General features: G+C 37.8%; 1 protein-coding gene across 1 annotated transcript; it reads left to right on the forward strand.

Annotated features, from left to right (window-relative positions):
- Positions 1 to 690: 690 nt before the first annotated feature.
- Positions 691 to 23017, forward strand: AFM (afamin). Its single transcript, XM_060654883.3, has 15 exons — positions 691 to 824; positions 4098 to 4146; positions 4677 to 4809; positions 5523 to 5734; positions 6535 to 6667; positions 7272 to 7369; positions 8144 to 8273; positions 10856 to 11070; positions 14532 to 14664; positions 17369 to 17466; positions 18716 to 18848; positions 19626 to 19849; positions 20696 to 20828; positions 21683 to 21744; positions 22830 to 23017. The coding sequence occupies exons 1-14, from the start codon at positions 737 to 739 to the stop codon at positions 21707 to 21709; spliced, it is 1806 nt and encodes a 601-aa protein (XP_060510866.1). The 5' UTR covers positions 691 to 736; the 3' UTR covers positions 21710 to 21744; positions 22830 to 23017.
- Positions 23018 to 24744: the final 1727 nt, after the last annotated feature.

A 24744-nucleotide genomic window follows, 5' to 3' on the forward strand; every position in this document is an offset into this window, starting at 1 on the left:
GAACCCCCAAATGTGGGCACTAAATGCCTTTGCTACTTGGTTGCTGGCCCTTTTAGTGGACATAAATAAAAAATAGATTTCCTGTTTATCATATACTTACAAATATTTCCATATTTAAGGGCCATGCGTTCAGTATAGATTCCCAGAATTTGAGTGATTGGCTCAAATAGTATGAATATTTTTAAGACTATTGATCCTTATTATATACTCGTTTTCCAAAAGCCTTGATTATATGAAACTTTTTTTTTACTATATGTTTACCTGAATTAGACATCTTAATTGTTTTTTTCTAATTATGTCAGGAGTATAAAAATATACTTTAAAAAATTTAACTTCCTCTGATTTCCAGTGAAACTTAGCATCTTTCTAGTTGTGCTTCTTCTTTAGTAAATTATTTATTCTAGTCCTTTTTCCTTTAGCATTTGCAATGTTTCAAGACTTTTTTTTTTCCTTTGGTTGTCTATTTGATTAGGTATTGTGCATACTTAACCTGTGGACTTTTTTTTCTAACTCAATAGATTTTTCCAGTAAAACACAGAGATAATTTTTCCTAGTTAATAATTAGCAAAAAAATCTGCAGTGTGATCAAATAAAAATCAAACGTGAGGTATATGAGAAATAGGTTAAACAGGTTACTTTTTTACTAATAGTGTCAAAGAATAATATAAAAACTTGATCTTCCTCAGTTACATCACTTTCTTTTGTGAATGTGATTTCTAAAAAAAAAAAAAAGAAAATGAAACAGTTAAAACTTACAGGTTTTGTTATTTTCTTGTTCTTTTTGACTGAATCCCTAACCCTGTCCACAAAGCCTCAAGATGTAGGTAAGAAATTTACTTGTATCTTAGCTAAGGAATAACTAGTTGGGATAATTTCTTATTTTCTTACCTTGTTTCATTTCCATTTAATTTTTCACCCCCCCCCCCCCCCCCCCCCCGCCATGAGTTTATATATACTGGTCAGATATCCTGAACTAACCTTCCCAGATTTTGTATTTTTGTGGCCATATTACCCAATTTTTAGACAGAGATGGTAGTTATCACACTCGGGAAATGGACACCAGCTTTATGGAAGTATAGAAAGTGTTGCTGAAATATGTAATTTGGATTTGAAAATATTAGTATTGCTGGAAAACGTATATCATGTATGTTAAAAGTGGAACATCAAGTATGAATTGGGATTTTTCAATAATCTTTGGGTGTCCAACATATCTCCCAACTAGGTGATAAACACCTTTAGGGCATGCAGAACACAGCTTCTTCCAACTAACTGTATAGTTTATAAATATCCTCAAGTCTGTACATACCCGTAAACCTGGCCAACAGTGTCAGTTTGCAGGGAAGGGTGACATACTTTTTCTCCCCAAAGGGGAAACATTTTGAACTTCATTTCTTTAGAAAATGTGTCTTTTTAAATCCCTGGGGCAAGGAGAAAGGACTTTTTTGTAACTTGCACAAGGGTGCCGTAAGCATTGCATTGGCCCTGAAAAATGTGGATTGTGTCTTACTTTCGTCCCCCCTACATACTGTAGGGGGGGACGAGACCAGTCACAGGATTGAAGAATGGTCATTCCTGAGTTCGTCTCCTTTGCTCTTTTTAAAGACTTCTTCAAAAATCCTGTTGATTTCTGTCTTTTCAATATCTTCTTCAATATCTTTTGCATCGACGTTTCCTTTTGCATTTCCATTATTCTTAACAAAATTCATGTCTTGCTAATTTCTCAATAGAACAATTACAAAAGTTTTTAATGGGCTCTTGGGTCTTGCTTTTTGTGTGTTGTATCCATTCATTCTTCCATCCAATTTACAAATAGTTCTTGTCACTTTCTATTTGTCAGGTACTTTGTCTATTTCTAATTCTCTGAACATTATATATACTACTACATGGCTCGTATGTCTTAACATATAGAAATGATCATATTAAGCGATACTTCATTGTGGTTTTGATTTGCATTTCCCTGATGATTAGTGATGTTGAACTTTTTGTATGTCTGTTGGCCACTTGTATGTCTTCTTTCCAAAAATGTCTATTCAGATCCTCTTCCCTTTTTTTTTTACTTGGATTGAGTTTTGTTTGTTTGTTTGTTTGCTTTTTGGTATTGAGTTGTATAAGTTCTTTATATATTTTGGATAGTAACTCCTTACTGAATATAATATTTGCAAATATTTTCTCCCGTTCAGTAAGTTGCTATTTATCTTATTGATGGTTTGTGTCTCTGTGGGTCTTTGGTGGTTGCATATAAATTAGACAAAAAATAACAAGTGTTGGTGAGGATGTGGAGAAAAATGAACACTTGTGCACTGTTGGTGGGAATATAAAATGGTGCAGCCACCGTGGAAAACAGTACGGGGGTTCCTCAAAAAATTAAAACTAGAAATGCCATGAACCAGTAATGCCTCTACTGGGTATTTACCCAATGAAAATGACAACACTTATTTGAAGGATATGTACCCCTATGTTTATTGCAGCATTATTTGCAATAGCCAACATATAAAAGCAATCCAAGTGTCCATCAATAAATGAATGTATAAAGAAGATGTGGTATAAATACATACAACAGAATGTTACTCAGCCATAAAAAAAAATAATAAGATCTCGCTATTTGTGACAGCATGGATGGACCTAGAGGGTATTATGCTTTGTGAAATTAGTCAGGCTGAGAAAGACAAATACCATATGATTTCACTTATATGTAGAATCTAAAATAGAAAACGAACAAACAAGCAGAAAACCCAGACCCTAAATACAGAAAACAAACTGGTGGTTGTCAAAGGGAAGGTGGGTGAAATAAATAAATGGGATTAAGAAGTGCAAACTTCCAGTTATAAAGTAAATAAATACGTCATGGAGATGACAAGCACAACATAAGGAATACAGTCACTAATATTGCAATAATGTTTTATGGGTGACAGATGGTGACTACATTTATTGTGGTAAACGTTGAGTAGTATATAGAATTGTCTAATCAGTATGCTGTACAACTGAAATGAATACAGCACTGCATGTTAATTATACCTCAATTTAAAAAAAGAATAATCACATTACTATTCTATATAAACATTTTTAATGGACCTTCACAGCTTCTAATTGAAGCCCAAACTCCTAGGCTTTATATGCAAGACCTCCAAAATATGGATCCAAGTCCTTTCTATCGTAGTTTTTGTTCTTTATGACCCACTCTTTCATGAAAGTAAATTAATTTACTTTCCCCACATATATCTCAAAATCTCTTATCTTTGTAATTTTACTCATCATTTTCTCCACACAGAAAGAAGAGCGTCCTCATTTCACTGCTATGTGCATTTTTTCAGACTCAACTCATATGCCACTCTTCCTATAATCCTTTTCTGGTTTCTCACCCAGGGATCATAAAGCATTCTTGTCATATACTTACCCACATTACTTTAGAATATCATGTACATTCTAAACTGGATTATAGTCATGTTCGTAAGTCACGTGCATAGTGAGTACTTAGAAACCTGAGGTCCAGGGGAGATGTCTTAATTATTACTGATTGCCTCATAGTGTCCAGCACAATACCTTGCAAAAGTAAGGACTCTATAAAAATAGGCTATGTGGACAAATGTAAGTGTGTTCCTTGGGAGGGAATCGATGATTTTAGATTGGTCCAGAGATGATCTAAATATCTGTGTCTTGCTAGCATTATAAACTATATTAACTACTAGCACACTATGATATCTTTTGTTAGGCCCTGTGGAAGCATTACATCACATATCATTTAACCTTCATATGACTCTTCTAGTCATACATGATAGATACTTAGCATGGACATGGTGCTTGGATTTGGCATTTGTGGCTGAGGAGCTGTCAGTGGCAAATCCGAAGGCTGGACCCAGATTTGAAATTATGTCAAGTCAATTCAACTTAATGGATATGTCTGGAGTACGTAGTAAGCTGTGATAAAGATCTCATATTTGGTTCATATGACTTTTCTCCTTCTTGTGAAGTATGCCAAATTATTTTCTACAATGAGTTTTCCCTTTTATACTTTATAAATTTAGATATCATGCAATTATTTGGTGGGAAAATGTTTAAATACCAGGATACATAATAACCTAAATATTGTTGCTTTTCAGATGATGTCAGTATTACTAAGAAATTTATAGAGGAGAATGTTGGATATATGTGAGTTTCTCTAAACTATTTTTTTAAATTTTATTTATTTATTTTTGAGAGAGACAGAGTGGTGGGGGGGTGAGGAGGGACAGACAGAGAGGGAGACAGAGAAACCCAAGGAGGCTCTGAGTTGTCAGCACAGAACCTGATGTGGGGCTCGAACTTGCAAGTTTTGAAATCATGACCTGAGCTGAAACCAAGAGTCAAACACTTAACCGACTGAACCACCCAGGTGCCCCTCTCTAAATTATTTTTGATGATGATGGTGTTTATCATGATCTTATCTGATATATTTCAGAAATGTCAATGCTTCTCAAAAGTAATTCAATGCAATAGAAAGCCATATTTAAAAAGTAAATACAGTATTACTCACAAAATTCAGATGAGGCAATTGAATTGTCAAAAATTATAAAATTTATGGCCCTCAGACATTGATAATGTCCTGAGACTATTCAGCAAGTTAATGTTTCTACAAGTTTTTGTTGGACAGAAGTGGAGATCCTTCGGGTGATCATTGTGTACCCTGTGGACTGTTACAGCACCATCATCATATTTGCTCAATATATTCAGGAGGCCTCCTTCGAAGAAGTGGAGATGTTGGTAAAAACCATGACAGAATATAGAGATAAATGCTTGGCTGACATGACACTCCCAGAGTGTTCTGAATTAGCTGTAAGTAAATTGTCTGTATTTCTTAAACAAATAAGCCTATTTTTCAAACAGAATTTTTGGCTTGAAATATAAAAAAAAGAGATGCTCTATGCCCCATTATATTTTTAGTTTAGTTTGCCTGACTTTGGAATTTAGGATAAGGTGTTTTCCTCGCAGAGATGCAATTCTGCATTATGATGCACTTGGCTATGAGATTGCAGCCATGCCACATGTATGTAGGCAAGGGGGGCAACCAATAGTCTGACAAAGTGCACAAAAGTACAGAGGTACCCTCCTTAGCTGCCTCTTTCAATGTATGCTTTACCATCACACCCCCTTTTTCTTAGCCTCTGCCAAATAGAGTCACCATCTGCATTTCTGGAAGACTATTACTAACAACTACTGCTAATACTTTACTGATACATTCGCTCTCCGGCCTTTTCACCTTAAGAGTAAAGGAAAAAAAAAAAAAAAAGCTGTTATATAAGGGAAATGTAGGCAGCAAAGAAGGAGTAAGAGATTAAAAGGCCCCAGGATAAGACAGAGAAAGTTTCCCCAAGTGTGGGATGGCTGTCAAAGATGTGGGTAAGAATGCTTTGCTAGTAATTTTGGGAAAATTGGACTTTCCTTCGCAAAGGGTGACACTCATTACTCACTGTATTCATTGTGTCATCTCAGAAAGCTGAAAAACTTTACAATGAATAAAAGATGCCCTTTACTTTTTTGTTGTCCAGAATGATGTTTTACTGGAAAATATATGTGCTTTGGAGGGACTTCCACAAAAGCATAATTTTTCACACTGCTGCAGTAAGGTCGACTTGGAAAAAAAACTTTGTTTCTTCCATCATAAGAAAGCTGATGTAGGATTTCTGCCCCCTCTTCCTACCTTGGATCCTGAAGAGAAATGCCAGACTTATAAAAATAACAGAGAATCTTTTCTGAACAAGTAAGTTTACTTTTAGTAGAAGAATTATCTAATTGAAGAACTATTCTCAGGCAAAGTCCAATACCTCTTCCAAAGGAACATAGCTTGTTTCGTTGAGGGATGAATCCATTCAACATGTGTTGTGTGTCAGATTCTGTGTCCAGTGTTCACGGTATAAATATGAACAAGATATGCAACCTACTTTCAAGATTCTTTCAGTAATGATATACATTTTTCAGTGTGGCAAGTCCTAGGACAGAGTGTGTGCGTGGTGCCAATCTGCTATTGGAGGGAATAATCTGGTTTTCCTAAAGGGAAGGTGCAGCTTTTACTGAGGGTAAACATTCAATCAATGGATATCTACCAAAAATGGGTTTTCAATAGTGCAGTAATTGCAGAAGCAGAGGCCTTTTTTTCCTGGAAAGCTGGTGTGCTCATCAAAACTTAAATTATAAGTTTATTTGAACATAAGTAAATAAAATCCCCAAATCTCAAACAGAGTATACACAGGTAATTGCTCTTTGAATGTGGAAGGAAGAGCCGCTGACCATCTGGCAGCCGCAGGAAGGAAGGAAGGACAGCAGCCTTAGTTCAGTGTTCAGGATTAAAACTAACCATCACTCTGATTTTGAAGTTTGAAACTTAATTGATAGAACTTTTATTGGAGGCTAGATAATGTTGTTTTATATTGAAGGCTTACCTTCAGTTTTACAACTTGATATTCTTGTCTTTCCCTATCTTTCCATCCCTCATCTACCTTTTTTTTTTCGTTTTTATTCTGTTTTTCCCTTTTCCTTTCCTTCTCTTTTTTTCTTTTATAGTTATATATATGAAGTTTCCAGAAGGAACCCCTTTGTTTTTGCCCCTACCCTTCTAACTGTGGCTGCTCGTTTTGAGGAGATGACTAAAACATGTTGTGAAGAACAAGACAAAGCTAACTGCTTTCGAACAAAAGTGAGCATTGCATTTATGTCATTAAAATGGTAAGGGGTGACCCCAAACTGCAGGTCCTCACTTAAAGGTAAATTATAGCAAAGGGTTGTTTATCATTTATCAGTCATTTCCTTGCCACTTCCACTGGTTTTTCAACCCTTTGGCCACTGGCTGCTGATTTAAATGTCTTACTACTTGAGACCTTGAAAGACAATTGCCTATTTCCGGGGTCTTTCTTCTGGCATTGTCTTCCATGTAAACTGGAAGGAAGCCCTAGTGAGTGAATATCTAGGGTAAAGGTGTCATTTTATCATCTATCCTGGGCATGTCCTCTTTTGACTACCTATAAAATTTAATCATCCCAATAGAGGTGGACAAGCTCACAGCACATTGCACCGCTTACCTTCCCATCAAGTGTAATTCAGTCATCAGGAAGACTGGCCTAACTTTTATAATGTGCCACAAATGCATATTTCTTTTGATATATAAACTTATCAGGATAAAAATCCCATTGATTTTCTTTTTCTGAGCAAATTTTGGAAAATGTGATTGACATGTAGTTAAGAAATAAGAGATTGGTGGGATTTTGCTTTTGCTTCAATAGAATCTTCTCTTTTTCCTTCAGGCAGAACCTGTCATACAATATTTAAAAGCATCATCTTCTTTTCAAAAAAATGTCTGTGGGGCACTTGTAAAATTTGGATTGCAAGTCTTAGAATCTATGTGAGTTTTACAATATGTATCTTGTCTTTACTTATATTTTCTCCTCTGTGTCCCATTTTTGTGAAGTTGTTGATGGCTTTTGATTTTTACTCCTCTCCAGGAGTGTTGAGGTGGGTCTCAGTCCACATGGATAGCTCAGAACCAGGACATTAGGTCAGAATGCAAGAAGACCTGGGAGGTGGGGCGACCCCAGAGAGAAAGAAGGTTACTTCTGAGATATTCTTTGGTTAGTTGGAAATCTGAATTGGTCTGGGAGTTCCCAATCAGGGTTTTAAAGCCTCCAAGTGATTTAGATGTGATGCGTCCATCCATCTTTGACTCTAATGACTAGGAGGCAGCCTTATAAGGATAAATTTTATCTCAAGTGCTCATCCTTACTAATTAGTAATGGTGCTGTTGCATATCTTTAGAAAAATTCTGAGATCTCAAATAGATAAGCAGGAAAGTGTTCTGTGACAGGCTATGCCTGTCATGAGCTCACCACAGGAAGCGGTGGTCTTTACAAAATGTGTTTTGCTGTAAAAGTATGGAAGGGGGAATATCTCGCAGAACTTTTTATTCCAGTCCTGGTCCGGGACTCGAAATATCAGCCTCGGAGTTTCCAAGTGATCATGCAGGCTGTACAACATATACACAGCTATTTGGTAAAGATATCCGTGAAAAAACAAGGGTACTAATTCTTACTGCAGCTATTTATACTGTATCAGCAAAGAATTCTCTCTTATTTTACTTGCTGTTCAAGTTGTTTCCGTGGTTCCTCATTTTTTTTTCCAGAAATATTGCTATACTTAGTCAAAAATTTCCCAAGATTGAATTTAAGGAACTTACCTCCCTTCTAGAAGATGTTTCTTCCAAGTACGATGGATGCTGTGAAGGGGATGCTGTGCAGTGCATCCGTGGCAGGGTAAGTATTTTCTAAAACCAAGTAAAAATAATGACTGTGGGCAGCCATTTTTAAATTCTGAAGTTGTCCTAGTTTTGTTGTGGCTACTTTACCACAACGAAATCAGAATGTTAATAAATTGTTAAGTAATAACAAAATAAATAAAACAAAAATGATATATCAACAAATAAGGTCAAGTAATTTTTTTTTTTAATACATGGGATTGATTGTTGTTAGATTACTCAGCAGATTCTATTTATATGGCTAAACATCCTTGACATAAACTTTTGGAATTTAGAATTTGTGAACATTCACTCAAGGTAGACTGAAGTGTTCTTTAATATTGTGACTCTTCTACTCTTAAATACAGAAAACAAACTAAGGGTTGATGTGGGGGGCCGGGGGGTGGGGAAGAGAGGAAAATGGATGATGGGCTTTGAGGAGGGCACTTGTTGGGATGAGCCCTGGGTGTTGTATGTAAGCAATGAACCACGGGAATCTACCCCAAAAAACCAGAGCACACTTTGCACACTGTATGTTAGCCAATTTGACAACAAATTATATATATTAAAAAAATACTTTTCAAAAAAAATATTGCAACTCTTCTTTTAGAGATATTAGAAATTAAATAGTAAAACTCAGAGAATGGAAATACCATTGTATTTTTAAGAATGGCTTCCTCTGAGTTTCCTCCAGCTATTTAGGAGAAGTATTTTCAAATAAGTGGATATGTTAATTTGAAATAACTATTACACTATTCTTCAAAGTGATTTTCTAAAAGTCTGGATTTTTAGAATATATTTACTCGTAAACATATTGACTTAGTTTAAGTTGTTCAGTAAAAGTTTAAGTGCACATAAAAGTAACACAATTTTATTAAAAATAATCCTGACTTCTTAGTTGAAATGAGACTTTTTCTCAGTGACTTTTAATTAGTTTTACTGTTTTAAACTCACAGTGAAACTGTATGTTAATTAATTAACTTGAATTTTAAAATATAAAGATATATACACTTTATTTCAAGCAGGGACAACAGATGTCCCAAAGAATTATTTTGCTCTTAATCAGACTCCAATTAAAAGCAATCTCACTCACTACTTAGTTTTGTATTGTTTGTTTACGGAAGTATGGGTTTTATAATATTAAATATTATATACTAAATTAGAGTATAATTTAAGAGTTTTCTGTGAAGTATGAAGCTGAAATGAAGAGATCATATTATGTCCTTAATATCCCTTTTTAAAATGCCTTCATGGAGAAATAAGAGGAATTAAATTGTAGTTTATTCAAAACAGAAGTGAATTCCAGACATTAAGAGATGTGCTGTCCAGAACTGTGATGGCTTTCAGTGAGATGTGTAGATGTTTGCAAAGATTGGCTTCCTGGTTCCGTATGGTTTGTTGGAGACATGGTACCAACAACCCCCATTCCATATTTCAATTCAACCCAGAGCTTCATCCCATTCCTCATCCTCAATGTTTGCCAGAAGAAGATCCTGGGCAGAAGGAGCAGCTTGAGTAAAGTCAGAGAGACCTGGAATAGCCTGGCATTTTATGGAACCCAGCCTAGTACATGTGAAGCTGGAACAGAGAGGAGGAAGAATGTGCAGGCTCACACTGGAGAGTCTGGAGAAGGGGTTAGGGACCAGATCAGTTTTAAAAAACTATCCAACTTGGCAGAGCTTGGGTGGCTCAACTCTTGATTTTGGCTTAGGTCATGATCCCAGGGTCTTGGGATTGAGCCCCATGCTGGCTCTGTGCAAAGCATGGAACCTCCTTAAGATTCTGTCTCTCTTTCTTTTCCTCTGCCTCTCTTCCCTGCTTATGCACTCTCTTTCTCTCAAATTAAAAAATAAAAAGCGATTGTCCAACTAATGTGTAAATAAGAAAACTTCACCTTCTCTCTTATTCTCACAATTTCATGTAGGGGTCATAATTGGGATAAAGAGGAGAGACAGTAAGGTTTTCTGTTTTGTACACTATTTGATAATTTGAACAGTTTCCAATTAGTAATAACCATAGGAAAATGATAACAATGAGTAGGAAAGCTTCTTATGTTTGAGAAGTCTTTATCTGGTAGTTGCTACAGTAGTTCATTTACTTGCCATTTTTTCATTCACGTTTTAAATATTTATTGAGTTTCTACTTTGTGTTGGCAATATAGTTTCAGGCCACGAGGGAAGAAAGACGTCTAGTATTATAGATATTATAGTCGCATGTCTTTGGTGGCCTTCATTGAAACACAGGTGAACTCTTATGGGAAAGAAACAACATTTAGAATTTAAAATGCCAATATATCACACGAATAAGAGTAAAGTATTTTAAAGATTAATATTTAACAATAAAATGTAAATGTATAACAGAGTCTATTTTCATAATTATCATTTAAAATCTTGAGAAATAAAACTTGCATTCATATGAAAGCTTCATGTGTGCTAAATGAATACAAAATTTAAGTAAATATTATTATCAAATTATCTGACGGAACAACTCCAGATGTCATGCTCATGGTTGGTTTTGCATGCAACCATTTCATTGTGAAGGAAAATCCGGCCCTCAAGAAATTAGTAAAGTAAATTAATTTTTCACTCTTATTTTGTACAGAGCAAAGTTATGAGCCATATTTGCTTAAAACAAGATTCCATCTCCAGCAAAATCAAAGAGTGCTGTGAAAAGAAAATACCAGAGCGTGGCGAGTGCATAATTTCCTCAAATAAAGATGACAGACCAAAGGACTTATCTCTAAGAGAAGCAAAATTTACTGAAAACGAAAATGTGTGTGAAGAACGAGATGCTAATCAAACGAGCTTCATGGCTGAGTAACATAAGTCTATACTGAAATTTATAAGGCAAACAGAAACTTATGATTTGACCTATTTCAGCTAATTTGGGTGGGAGGAATGAGAACCATTGAAATCATTGGGCATCACATAATTTTTAAAAATCCTGGCTACAGATTACAGTATTTTCACATGATTTTAAAAAGATGCAACTGTGTTATTACAGGGATGGCTAACATTTATTGAGTGCTTGATACGTGCCAGACAATGGGCTGACTATGTAGATTATCTATTTTAATTCTCGTAGCAGTCATGTAAAACCAATACGATTACCCCCATTTTTTTCAGACAAGTAAACTGAGGTACAGAGCAGTTAAATAACTTATTGAAGATTCATAGCTAAAAGCTGGCAGAGTAAGGATTTGACCTGAGGAGATCTGGTCTTAGAAGTTCCAGGCTGAACTGCCATGCTATACCTTTCCATAGCCGTCAAAGAGAAACTAGTGGACGTGGAACCAAAGGGACTAGATTTGAGTCCTGTTGAATCACTAGAACAAGTTAACTTCTTTGTGTTTTACAACATCATATATAAAATTCATGTAAGAATATTCATTCATTCATTTTAAGTTTATTGGTACTGAAATATAATTCAGGGACTATAGTACGTTAGACAGGACTTTTATCCTCGGTAAGCTTTCATCAATAGGGGATGTGATGGGGGAAGAGACAGACTTATAAATAAATGAGTGCAAGACATGCTTTTATTTTCAGTAGCACTATGTAATATGTAATGTGGGCACAGAGGAGGAAGTGGTCGATTGTACCTAAGAAACCTGGGAAAGCTCAGTAGGGAGGAGGTACTTAAAGAAATTTTGGTAATCTAGACAGAAGGGGTAGATCATGGATAAAAGTATAAAACCACTTGGTGTATTTGTGGCTTTGTGTAGGGTATTTGTGGTGAGAGTCGAGGGTAGCGAGAAGTATATGGGGTCAGATCACACAGGCACGCTAAGTAACAAGATGCCACTAAAGGGCTTTCACTGAAGAATAAGGAAGGACAAAATCACTTTTGTTTTTTAGAAACTTCATCTGGAATGAATCCCAGTTTGGGGCTTAGGTGGTTGGGTAAGTAGTTTTCAGATTCAATGAGATGGGAAGTATGGGTTGAAGGTTTTGTGGGAAAGAGAATATGTTTGGATCTGACCACACTGACTTTGAGCTATCTGTAGAGTAATTAATTAGGAAGGTCACAAGACAATTTTTTTAGCATAGTTGACACACAACTTCTCATTAATTTCAAATGTACAGCATAGTGATTTGACAAGTTTATACGTTATGCTAGGTTCATCACCAAGTGCAGTTACCATCTGACCCCATATGTCACTGTTACAAGACCAGTGACTATATTCCCTATGCTGAGTCTTTTATTCCCATGACTTATTTATCCCATAACTGGAACTCTGCATCTCCCACTTCCCTTTACTTATCTTGCCCATCACCCCCCCTCAGCAGCCATCAGTTTGTTCTGTGTATTTATAGGTCTGATTCTGCTGTTTTTGTTTATTTGCTTGTTTTTAGTGTTGCTTTATTTTTTTTTCCACTCATACATGGAATCATACAGTATTTGTCTTTTGCAGTCTGACTACTTTAGCATAATACCTTCCAGGCCCATCCATATTGTCTCAAATATCATGAGACAATTTTATATGTGAACCTAGAGCTCTGGAAGATACAGATTATGGAAAACATCAAATTTTAAGTGCTTCTCATCTACTAACCAATTTAATTTTCAGAACAACCCTTTATGGTTAGAACACTTTTACCATCCTTATCTTACAGGTAAGGAGACTGAAGCACAGAAGTGAAGTAACTTGCTCCCAAGTCACACAGGTATTACGGGGTGGAGCCAGGACTCAAAGGCGAGCCGTCTGGCTCCAGACTCCTTTTCTTATAAGCACTGTGCTCTATTGCTTCTCATGAGTGTATTAACTCAAATTAAACCTAACAAAATGATAGAGGTAGTTTCACTTGTCCTGACACATGTGTTCACCAAGTGGAAGCAAGTTTTGCATCATCATCATCATCATCATCATCATCCAACATAGTGTTTGAGGAGAAATCACAGAGCAACAGTGAGCACGCTGAGCCAGAAACAGAGTTGTAAGGAGTAGTCTTTCTGGATGTAAGCATTTGGCACAAGACCTCAATGGATCTGCCTCAAGGGTAGGCTTCTAGGAGTTTTTGTTTGCAGCATTTTGGTTGGGTGTTTTTTTAGGTGTGTTTTTATTCCTGGAGAAGGGTCCTGGCTTACATCAGATATTAAAAGGCAGGAGTCCTTGATTCTCTGAAGGTTAAACACTGTTGCTTTAGGATCTGGGAATATATTCCACAAATAAGGTTGAGAAGGTGGATGGAGAAGCAGGAGAGACTATGTCAGAAAGACCAAGATTAATCAAGGAAATCAAAGGCTGCGAAACAGAAAGAGATATAAGGAGTTGCCTGGAATTGAGAAACTTTTCTGAGGTGTTGCTCTCACAAAGCATAGAAAGCCATTTTAACTTACTTTGAATGAACAGATAAGATTTTTTTATGAAGAAGATTGTAAATAGCACAGCTGAGGTGCTTAAAGAAGGTACCCCTCTCCTGCAAAGAGAGTCAACTTGGTTTGGAAAAAGAATGAAGTAGGCATCCTATGAAATATAGGTTCAAATGTTGCACTTCCATTAATAGCAAGGTACTTACCCCATCTGAGACTTTTCCTCAGTTATAAAATAGTACTTATCTTGAGGACTTGGTGAAGTTAAACGAGAAAAGTGTTTCCAGCAGCTAGGAAGCGTTTCTTTATCTCTTATGCCCAGAGCTTGATCCAGTGCTAGCACCTACTAAGGGCTTAATAAGTGTTAGCCTCTTTCCTCTCGCTTTCCCATTTCTCCCCAAATCACACTGCCTATCCCCTCGGAGCCTCTCATTGGGGTCACGGAAACCATTGCCAACGACTTAGCGCTAGAGGGGTGTTTACTCCCATATTTGACAAGTGACAGGATGAAGTAATGGGCAAAGCTGTTTCCCAGTCTCTCACCGAGGCGGCCCTGGAGTGGGGAGCAAGCCATATTTCCACCATCTCAAGTTGGAGGTCTGAATGTATTTTCCAACAGAATTCTACCCCGCATGTATTTTCTAAAGTATTGGTGGCATGATACACTATTTCTGATGTTTTATGGATTAAATCATTTTATAATTAACTCTGAATAACTCTAATCCTTCTATTCTCTCAAGTGAAAACAGTTAGTGGAGAACATGCTACAGAAGAGAATTTTGCAAAATAGATCTCCCGTGGTCAAAATACCCTCTTAAATCACTGCCTGAGCAAACCTGAGGAAGAAGTTAGCATCTGAGAGCAGACTCAGTATTACAAGATCTGACTAGCTTAAAAGATGGCAGGATTTGGTATTTTGTTTTTTCTCTAAGTTCTAATGTTCAAATTATTTTACACATCACAGGTTTCTCTATGAATACTCAAGGAGACATCCGGAACTGTCTACACCAGAGCTTTTAAGAATCGCTGGCGTGTACGAGGATCTTCTGAAAGAGTGTTGTCACACAGAAAACCCTCCAGACTGTTACCGCCACGCGGTAGGTTCTACTGTTCTGGGCTCACAGAACTAAACAAAACAAAGCCAAACAACGAACACTTCAAAACTGAATCAAAGTTTTACTCTAGTTTAGGGGTAGAAATGTGCTTGACCAATCTGAGTCTACTTTAATTTTTTTTTTTTTAATGTTTATTTTTTTTTGAGAGACAGAGAGAAACAGAGCACAAGCAGGGGGAGGGGCAGAGAGAGGGAGACACAGAATCCAAAGCAGGCTCCAGGCTCTGAGCTGTCAGCAGAGAGCCTGTCGCAGGGCTTGAACTCATGAACTGTGAGATTATGACCTGAGTCGAAGTCAGACACTTAACCGACTGAGCCACCCAGGCACCCCATCTGAGTCTACTTTAAATTCAGTGAAGGACGATCATTGGGAAGATTGACATCGTGTTAGGTTTCTGCACAACGCTTTGAACTACTAATTCTGGGTATTAATGCAAAAAAGATCTTCCCATTAAATATTTTACACTTATATCTTTATTTATGTATTCTGCATTTTATTAAGCCATATTGGATTTTTTTATGATTGTAAAAGTAATAAATGATTATTGACGATTATTAGGAAAATCCCCAAAGTTACAAAGACAAAATATAAAAACTGTGATACTGTCACTGAGAAATAGCTATAATTAGCATTTTCTTTCATCTTTTCTATGCAAACATGCATATATGTGTGTGCACATTTAAAAATAAGATTGGAGGGGCGCCTGGGTGGCTCAGTCGGTTAAGCTTCCGACTTTGGCTCAGGTCATGATCTCCCGGTCCGTGGGTTCGAGCCCCGCGTAGGGCTCTGTGCTGACCCTCAGAGCCTGGAGCCTGTTTGCGGATACTGTGTCTCCCTCTCTCTCTGCCCCTCCCCTGTTCACGCTCTGTCTCTCTCTGTCTTAAAAATAAACACACGCAAAAAAAAAAAAAAAAAAAAAAAAAAAAAAAAAAATTAAAAAAAAAAAGATTGGAATAGTACTTTCTTAAGAAATGTTTGCATCTAGGGCACCTGGGTAGCTCAGTCGTTTGAGCGTCCAACTTCAGCTCAGGTCATGATCTTGGGGTTCATGAGTTCAAGCCCCACTTGGGGATCCCTGCTGTCAGCCTGTCAGCACAGACCCTACTTCGGATCCTCTGTCCTGCTCTCTCTGCCCCTCCCCCACTTGCGCTCGCCCCAAAAAATAAATACATTTTTTAAAAAAGAAAAATATTTGTGCCTATTTTTTAGTTACTATCACAGCAAATTTGTTAGGTCATTAAACGGACTTCAAAATATACTTTATTTTAAATGATGGAATTTCATCATAGTAATTTATTCAACTGTCCTCCTACCGTGTAGTGGACGTTTTAAACATTTGACTAAGTTTTAAATTTTGTAAGTGCCCCTGAAGTGAATATATCATTTCATTCATCTTTATTAATATTTATGACTCTTGTCTTAAGTTAGATTATCGGAAGGGAAATTATTAGGTCAAAGTGTATAGACTTAAAAAAAACGCATTTGATCCAAACGGTCAAGTTACTTTCTAGAAAGTTTTATCAGCATACAGTCCTACAACAGTGCTTGACAATACTCACTTCACCCCCTCCCCGCCAATCTCCCAAACCCTCATTGTCACCATCATTGCATATGGAAATTAACTTTGCTAGATTAAAAAAAAATAGTGACTGTGTTTTAAGCATTTATTTGATTTTTAAATGAAATTAAGTCTTTCCCATCTGATTTTAGCTATTGCAGTTATAAATTTCTTGTGAACAAGTTATTCGTGCCCATTATCCATTTTCCTGTTGAAATTAGTGTGTTTTAGTATCAATTCATAGTCATCCCTTATGTATTACAGAAACTAATTATTTGAAATTTCGAATTCGTTTCTCATTCATTTGATATGTGCTGCTTTTTTGCCTTATTTAAAAAATTGCTTCCACCTGCCATAAAAGCCACCTTACACCCATTCATATTTGAGCCATGAAACAAGAAGGCTTGACTTCCAGTCTAGCTTTGTTCCTAATGAGAAAGTCTGTTCCTGACCTTTGAATGAATGAATCATAGTGCTAGAAAATTCTGGGTTTTTTTTCATATGGAGGCACAATTTGTCCCACAGCATCCATCCACTGGTGTATAGTTTTCTGTCTGGCCACTCAGTAGATATCCAATTTTATGCTGCACGAGATAGAGTTTGTCAAATATTTGAAGACAATTGTTGGAGTTTTAAAGTTCCAATTCTAAATGATGAAAAGGAGGGTACAAAATAAAGATAAATGTGATGTAAAATGTTCTGTAGCCACACTCACTAGCTGGGTCATTCTAAGGCAAGTCATTTGACTTCATAAGAGGCTAATTTCCTTTATGTAAAAATGAGAGCTTGCTCTGGCCAGTTGAAAGTGATAATCAGTTACGCTCATTGTCAACATAAGATCTGAATTATACTTTGTAAACTGGGAAGCTCTAAAAAATGTACATGATGACGAAAAATTTGCAGATTTCAAATTTTAGCGTAAACCATATCTGTGTTTATAGCTGAGAAGATTTCAGTACTGACACACATGGATTAAAAAAAAAACTACTCTCAATTTAGTGAGCAATGAGTGGTAATGATAGTTTGAAAATACTATGCAAATAAAAAAAGCTATTTGTCAAGTTGACATGAAGCTTGTGTTTACATTTTAGATAAAATGTTCCTGAATATGATTGTTCTTATTTTTAGGAACACAGATTCAACGAGACAACTGAGAAAAGCCTCAAGATAGTACAACGAGAATGTGAACGTTCCCAGAATTTGGGGAAAGAGGACTTGAAATACTAGTAAGTTGCTTGCTTACAAGTAGGTTGGCACTTGTGACCAGGATAAAATAAAGAGTGACACAAAGTTTTAAAAATTCAACTCAGTCTTTCAGTTATAGCAAGTTCATAAACTGGGAAAGAATAAAAACACAAAAGTCAAGAATGCATATTGAGCTGTCATAGTAAGACTTTACCAAGAATGACGCTAGAAGTTAAAGAAATGCAGGATTCTATGGGGCACCTGGGTGGCTCAGTCCATCAAGTGTCCAACTTTGGCTCAGGTCATGATCTCGCAGTTCACGGGTATAAGTCCAGGGTTGGGCTCTGTGCTGACAGCTCAGAGCCTGGAGCCTGCTTGGGATTCTGTGTCTCCCTCTTTCTCTCTCTCTGTCTCTCCCCTGCTCACACTCTGTTTTTCTCTCTCTCTCTCAAAAATAAATAAATATTACAAAAATTTTTTTTAAAAAATACAAGATTCTAAAAAATTGATCCTGTAATACTTTAGTTTTTGCTTGGTCTTGCTTTTCTCAATCCCAAAATAGAATCTCTGGATTCTGACCTATTTGGGAGGGCAGGAGAGACAGCGAACTTCAGATTGTTACAATTTCCCAGGCAAAGATGGTTTGCCCAGAATTTGAGGCCACCTTACCAAGTTTACAGAAATAATTCTGGTTTTGCTTAACATTTTAATATTTATTTTTTTAGTGTTCTTGTTAGTATTTGTGAGCAATACACAGTTTATTCTGGATTTTCTGAATTAATTACCAGACTAATATAGTGTGCATTTAAACCAAGTATCTTCAAATCAAAACAGTTTAAAACATACGATTTCACTGTCGCTTCAGTGAAGAGAAGTCAAACTCAGCCCATTAAAGATATTAGTTTCCTTCATCTCTGATTACCCTTTCCAACATATATCTATTAAATTCTCCCTTTAAAATGTTTACTAATCATGCAGATTTCAAGCAGTATTTTACACACTAGCCAAAGTATTTGCTTCCAGGGAGCTCCTATACCCACAGGTAAGACAGGATGGGCAAATCTGAGACTTTCTGAGAATACCATGAAATTATAAGGAAGCCAAAAATGCAGAGTGTGGGAAAAGAGGGAGTAAAGAGACAGTTACCTATCATTTTATGGGAGAGCTGTGGTTCACATTGCCCTTACATTGGTTGTCCCTAGACTTGAACAGTTAGGGTTTCAAGTAGCTAGACAAGGGAAAACGGGTATTCGGTTTTGTTTAGAACCAATTAGACAACTGTTCTTTCAGCTACCTTATCAAACTCACAAAGATAGCCCCCCAGCTCTCCACTGAAGAACTGACCTTTCTTGGCAAGGAAATGGTGACAGCTTTGACCACCTGCTGCACACTGAGTGAAGAGTTTGCCTGCGTTGATAATTTGGTAAGTGTGGCACGTGTACCTAATTATTCCTAAAAAAGAAAAACAAAAGGAAGAAAAGAAATCTGCTGTACTAATTGATTTATAGCCATTAGGCTGTTATCTACCTTTCTTCATTGTTTCAACATTGTTAAGCAAGGAATGTCAAAGTTCTTTGGGGAGGCTCACTGCATCACAATCCTAAGAAGCAAGAGAATGTTTTAAATATTTTTTTGGGGTTCTCCAAATCATCTCTCTTACTTCTTCTTATTACTAATTTCTTATGTGTAATTTGTTAGGGCAAAAGGCAGGAATAATGACATTGTTTCAGAACAATATAAGCAGCTTTATAATTTTAAGTAAAGTTACAAATTCAGTCTTGCCCCACAGTGTCGGTAAGAGACTTGATGCTTCCTGCCCAATCACAACTTGGGTGTATCTCTTTAGGGTTGGGATGGAGACTACTCTGGGGAACATCCGAGGAAGAGAATAAATCTAAGGGCCACAGTGTTTGGCTGTCATTTTCAGTTGGCTGTTTTGCAGCTCTTTGTTCACAATTACAGATTTGTATATATGCTAACAAGAAATTAACCTATAGGCATTTGAATTACAATGGCTTGAAACTTTATCATAATGCGAGCTTCTACTTTGCTTCGTGTGTAATGTTATGTTTATAAGTGCATGGGTTTTTCTGAGTACAGTTAATAATCACCTTAGGACAATCTAACGATTTATCTAATCATATTTCAAAACTATTTAAGTTTTAAAGTTATATTTGAATTTCATCATTCATTGGCACAGATGGATTTAGTTCTTGGAGAGTTATGTGGAATAAATGAAAATCGGAACATCAACCCTGATGTGGACCACTGTTGCAAAACCAACTTTGCCTTCAGAAGGTCCTGCTTTGAAGGCTTGGAAGCTGATAAAGCATATGTGCCTCCATCTACCTTTCAAGGTTTATTTACCTTTCACACAGACTTATGTCAGGCTCATAAGGAGGAGCTCCAGAGAAAGAAAGACAGGTATAAGCATTCTCTTCCATTCATCTTTTCTTCAGCCTGAAGGCACATAATGTATTAATGGGAAGGTGTACTATTAATGCATATATGATTTTGGTGTTATAATCCTATTCCTTGCCTCAAAATGTCCAATCTCTCCCATTCAGAAAAACACTGGAGCATATTTATTGCCATTGCTTATAAGTCAAAACCTAGCTAGTGTTTTCTTTTGCTAGACTTGGAGTGTCTAATACACTATGATTTGCAAAGGTGAGTTAGGGCAGCCAGCATAAAAGCTCATGGGCAAGTTCATAATGAACTGGACTTTCTGGAGGGAATGGCATAGATGTTTGCCTCGAGAATCTTGCTTAATGTTTGAAAAAAGGAGAGGCCCAAAAGGGACAAGAGTGTTAGTTTTGTTTTCTCGCACAATGTTATAAATGCTAAAGAATAAAGTTTTTTCGGGGAGGGGGAAGGAATTAGGTAGTGTCTCTATCAAGTTGAGTGGAAACAGCATTCAGCTACTGAGAAAGAGGGAATGGAGGTTGTTTTGAGAACGGATTTTCTAGAAAGATCAAAAGTAATCACGTAATCTACAATTCTGTGCATAATGAAGACCTAATATATGTTTAGATTTGATATCATTTTGTTTATAATTACATAACCTTCCAAAGAATGTTACCATGAAATCCATCCCATAAGTTGAGCGGGAAAGTTTCAGAAAATCCCTTCAAAGTGGAATATCTTAACTTCTTATATTCATCCAAATCAAGACCCCCAAGACATGTGATACTGTGACAAGCATTTAGGAGAAGGAGAGCTTAAGAAAGAAATCTTTAATGAATTCTATTTGACATCTTTGGGTCACAGGTTTCTTGTCAATGTAGTGAAGCTAAAGCCTGAGATTCCAGATGCGGAGCTGCGGTCATTGCTTACAGATTTCACTAATGTGGTGGTCAAGTGTTGCCAAGCAGAAGGGCCTGAAGCCTGCTTTAATGAAGAGGTAGTCCTATTTCTTTTCCATTGAAATTCAGCTGGTATTCGTGGTCAAATAAAATAAAATGGAACTCCCAATGGGACCTTGCTTCCTCTGTCTCTGAGGCCTGAGGGCACAGTTCCCGCAAGGCTAACATGCAGATGTCTCTGTGGAAGGACTTTGGCGCTGTCTCCTTGGTGACAACATGGTGTAAGAAAAGATGTCAGGAGAACCTGGGTTCTAATTCCAGTAGTCCTGGTCATGTAACTTAAACCAAACCGTAGTTCATCATCTATAAATGAGGATGGTAATAATTATCCTTGAATTTATACCATTGGCCCTTACTCTTCTGTTTTCCATCACGCATCAGCTAAACAAGACAAATAGCCAAACTGACTTGCAAAGGAAATCGTCATCAGCTCTGAAGGGAGGGGAGCAGTAGGGTATTAGTATGTGAATTCTCTCACGCACGCACACACAACTGGCACCACTTGTGCCCTTCCTGCATCCTCAGACACGGACTCACACGCAGCTTTCGACAGCCCTCTACTTTGTCCAAATGGGTGCTTAGTCTGTGGGAATGTTGTGTGTGTGCGTGGTTCAAATCGTTAGCTTAAAAAATACGTTTAACGTAATCAGAGGTTCTCAACAGCTGGCATTTACTTGAGTGAGTGTGTACATGGAGGCCATGGAAAGGGAGGGATGAATTCACTGGCAGTTCATAAAAGGCACTTGAAGAAACAGTGTTCATTTTCTCCCTGTACAGCATGGGACAGCTTTCGTTTTTCTTTTCAAAATTCAAGGGGACATGCTTCTCCAAATTTAAATAATAATGTCTTAAATTTTTCTATGTGTTTTTGTTTCTTTTTCCCACCTCTCAGGGCCCCAAAGTGGCAGCCAAATGCTAGGCTGCTTGAGAAATACAAAGTAAAGCCCGCCAAAGGTAATACCTGCTTATTTCAGTCAAATGCCAAATGTGTTTGTAGCCGGTTTGGTCCACCGGGGCTTCTCCCTTCTCATGCTTCAGTGTCTATTTCTGGTTCGTCCCATGTGCCTTGGACCTCAAACCCCACCTTCATCCTCTAACGTCTCTCTGGGTGTGTTTGTGGTAGCACCTTCTCTCACTGTTCAAGCTTTCTGAGTAGCCTTTCTTCTTTCTCTTCCGCCTTTTTCCCACCGCAATCTGCTGTCTGGACCAGAACAGAGAGGCGATTGAAACTCTGAATATTGACAAGAGGAGGGGTTAGGATGGGCACACAGGGCTCAGAGAGAGAGAGAGAGAGAGAGAGAGAGAGAGAGAGAGAGAAGGTGGGGGATGGGCAGAGAGATAGGCAGAGAGAGAGAGGATCCCAAGCAGGCTCCACATTGTCAGTGCAGGGCCTGACGTGGGGCTCAAACTCACAAACCGTGAGATCATGACCTGAGCTGAAATCAAGAGTCTGAGGCTTACCTGACTGAGCCACCCAGACGCCCCCTCAGTAAACCCGTTCTACGAGTCTTACTGCCAACAGCATGTACATAAATGCAAAGCGATATATTTGTGATTTCACAAAGATATGTAAAGGATGCCCTCTCCTCCACAGTTTATGTAAGACTCATACACAAACTTCAGGAACAAAATGATGTTCAAGTGTCGGGGAAGAGAGACCTGGACCACCACCACAGAAAGTAGGTTTGGATTTACAAGAAGCACAACATAGTTACCACGCACAGTTTATTTATTTACTTATTTTAAAAAATTGTTAATGTTTGTTTATTTTTGCGAGACAGAGAGTCACAGCACGAGCAGGGTAGGGGCACAGAGAGAGGGAGACACAGACACCGAAGCAGGCCCCAGGCTCTGAGCTGTCAGCACAGAGCCCGGCGCGGGGCTCGAACTCACAGACCGCAAGATCATGACCTGAGTCGAAGTTGGATGCTTAACTGCCTGAGCCACCCGGGTGCTCTACCGTGCACAGGACTTCCCATCGCCCAAGTTACACTATTTCACATTCTTGTGCCACATAAGATGCTATTTTTTCTTCCCAGGTTGTGGGGAAAAGAGGAACACCGACTTGACCTGCTTCCTATCCGTCCTGTGGTGGATTTTACTTTCTGAGAAGAACACAGTGAAACGATTCTTCTGTAACCTTTACCTGAAATCGTGTTATTGTAGCAAGCAATAAACAACAAAATCATCAAGTTATTTCTCAAAGACTGATGTTATGTGTCAACTTGATAACAAAATTAAATAATCAAGATTCACTCATTCCATCAGAATCTTTGGCTCAATGGTACACAGCTCCAAGGGACATGGGGCTCCAAGACAGCAATGGTGTGGACAGAATCCTCACAGATGCTGTTCTTGCTGCTACTGGGAGAGAAATGGGGAGCTGAGGGCAGGAAGCATTGCTGTTGCTATCGCCCATACTACCAGCTGGCACTGAATGTTTTCAGTGTAGCCAACATTGTCCTGAGTACTTTTCATGCATTATCTCATTTAATCCTAACAATTCTATGCAGGAGATATCATTTTAATTCCCACTTTACAAATGGGCAACTTGAGTCTCAGGGGGATAAATGAATCTGTTCAATGTCATACAACTGGTAACTGGTAGAACCAAGGTTTGAATCTGAGTCCTCCAATCCCAGAACTATATTTTGTACACAGTACCTCCTAGGTGTGGCCATGTTGAATGACAAACAAAATCTGTTATTCGTAGAGAAGGAGGAGCACCCACGATCCTTGACAATGGCTCTTTTCTCCTGCTATTCCAAGCCATAATTGCTGTGAATGCTGGAGATGTAAGTGCTTGTCAGTCATGTCTCAGGAGAGCGTGGTGGGAACAGAGAGGAGATGAAGGTTGGTCATGGGCTCAGGGCCTGACTGTTCTCTAAACTTTTAGTGTTCTTAGTGTTTCAGTGTCTGAAATTGAAGATGATGACCATTTAGTAGGTAATACATGAGAACAGTCACAGAATTTTTTTGGCATAGCGTTTGCAATGAAGTCTTGGGATTTTGATTTATTTCACCAACAAATAGTTATTAGTCTCCCACTGTGGATACAAATGTGAGCCAATTAGAGATGGTTCCCCATGGCAGGGGAGACGGATAGTAAATAAGCAATCACATATGATGTCATAGGGATAGAAAAAGTCCTCTGCTGTGGGGGCACATTGCACAGGCACTCAATCTAAGTGAGAAGGGGTGGGCATCAAATGCCTTCTGCCATTAACTTGCTGTATGGCCTCAGATAAGTTCCCTACATTCCAAGACCTCCATTTCTTTGTGTCATGTGGGAGAATATTCTCCACATCACAAAGGCTTTAGAGAAATGTATTAAATTACTGTATAAAGTACCCAACACGATGGCCAGCAGATAATAGATGTTTATTTTGTAACGTTATTTTGTCCTTTTGCCATTTTCCAAACACTTCCATTTACTAATGAGGAGAGCGGGAAGAAAGTTTTACTCAGATAATGGATAATAAGTTTAGCAAACAGAAGCGAATCAGAGCACAGTTAGCTAATTCAATTTTGTACCTAACAGTGGATTCCGCCATGTGTCCAATACTGTGCTAAACACGGCAGATATGAAACCAGAGATCCAGGAACTTGCTGTCATCACAAGACTCTATAATCACAGAGAGTATTGTCAAAGAACTCTCTACTGATATGCCAGAGAACACACTAGTAAAAAGCAGGTAAACAGTGTGATGTGAGGAAAGGAGGGAAAGGAAAGAGGATGGTTTCTTCAAAAGATATATTTTACCTAGAGAGGAGAGGATGTGGAATGAGGGCAACTCACACTTACTCTGTATTGCTCAGACAGAACTCACACCAGTGAATAGAACATACCAGCACTCAGCACATGAAGAATTTACTAGTACTAGAGATGTTGTTCCTCAGTGGGATAAGACTCACGATACAATAATTAGTGCCAAGGTTGCATGTGCATGAGCA

Source organism: Panthera onca, chromosome B1 (genome assembly GCF_046562875.1).
Source record: "Panthera onca isolate mPanOnc1 chromosome B1, mPanOnc1 haplotype 2, whole genome shotgun sequence".
Lineage (NCBI taxonomy): Eukaryota > Metazoa > Chordata > Mammalia > Carnivora > Felidae > Panthera > Panthera onca.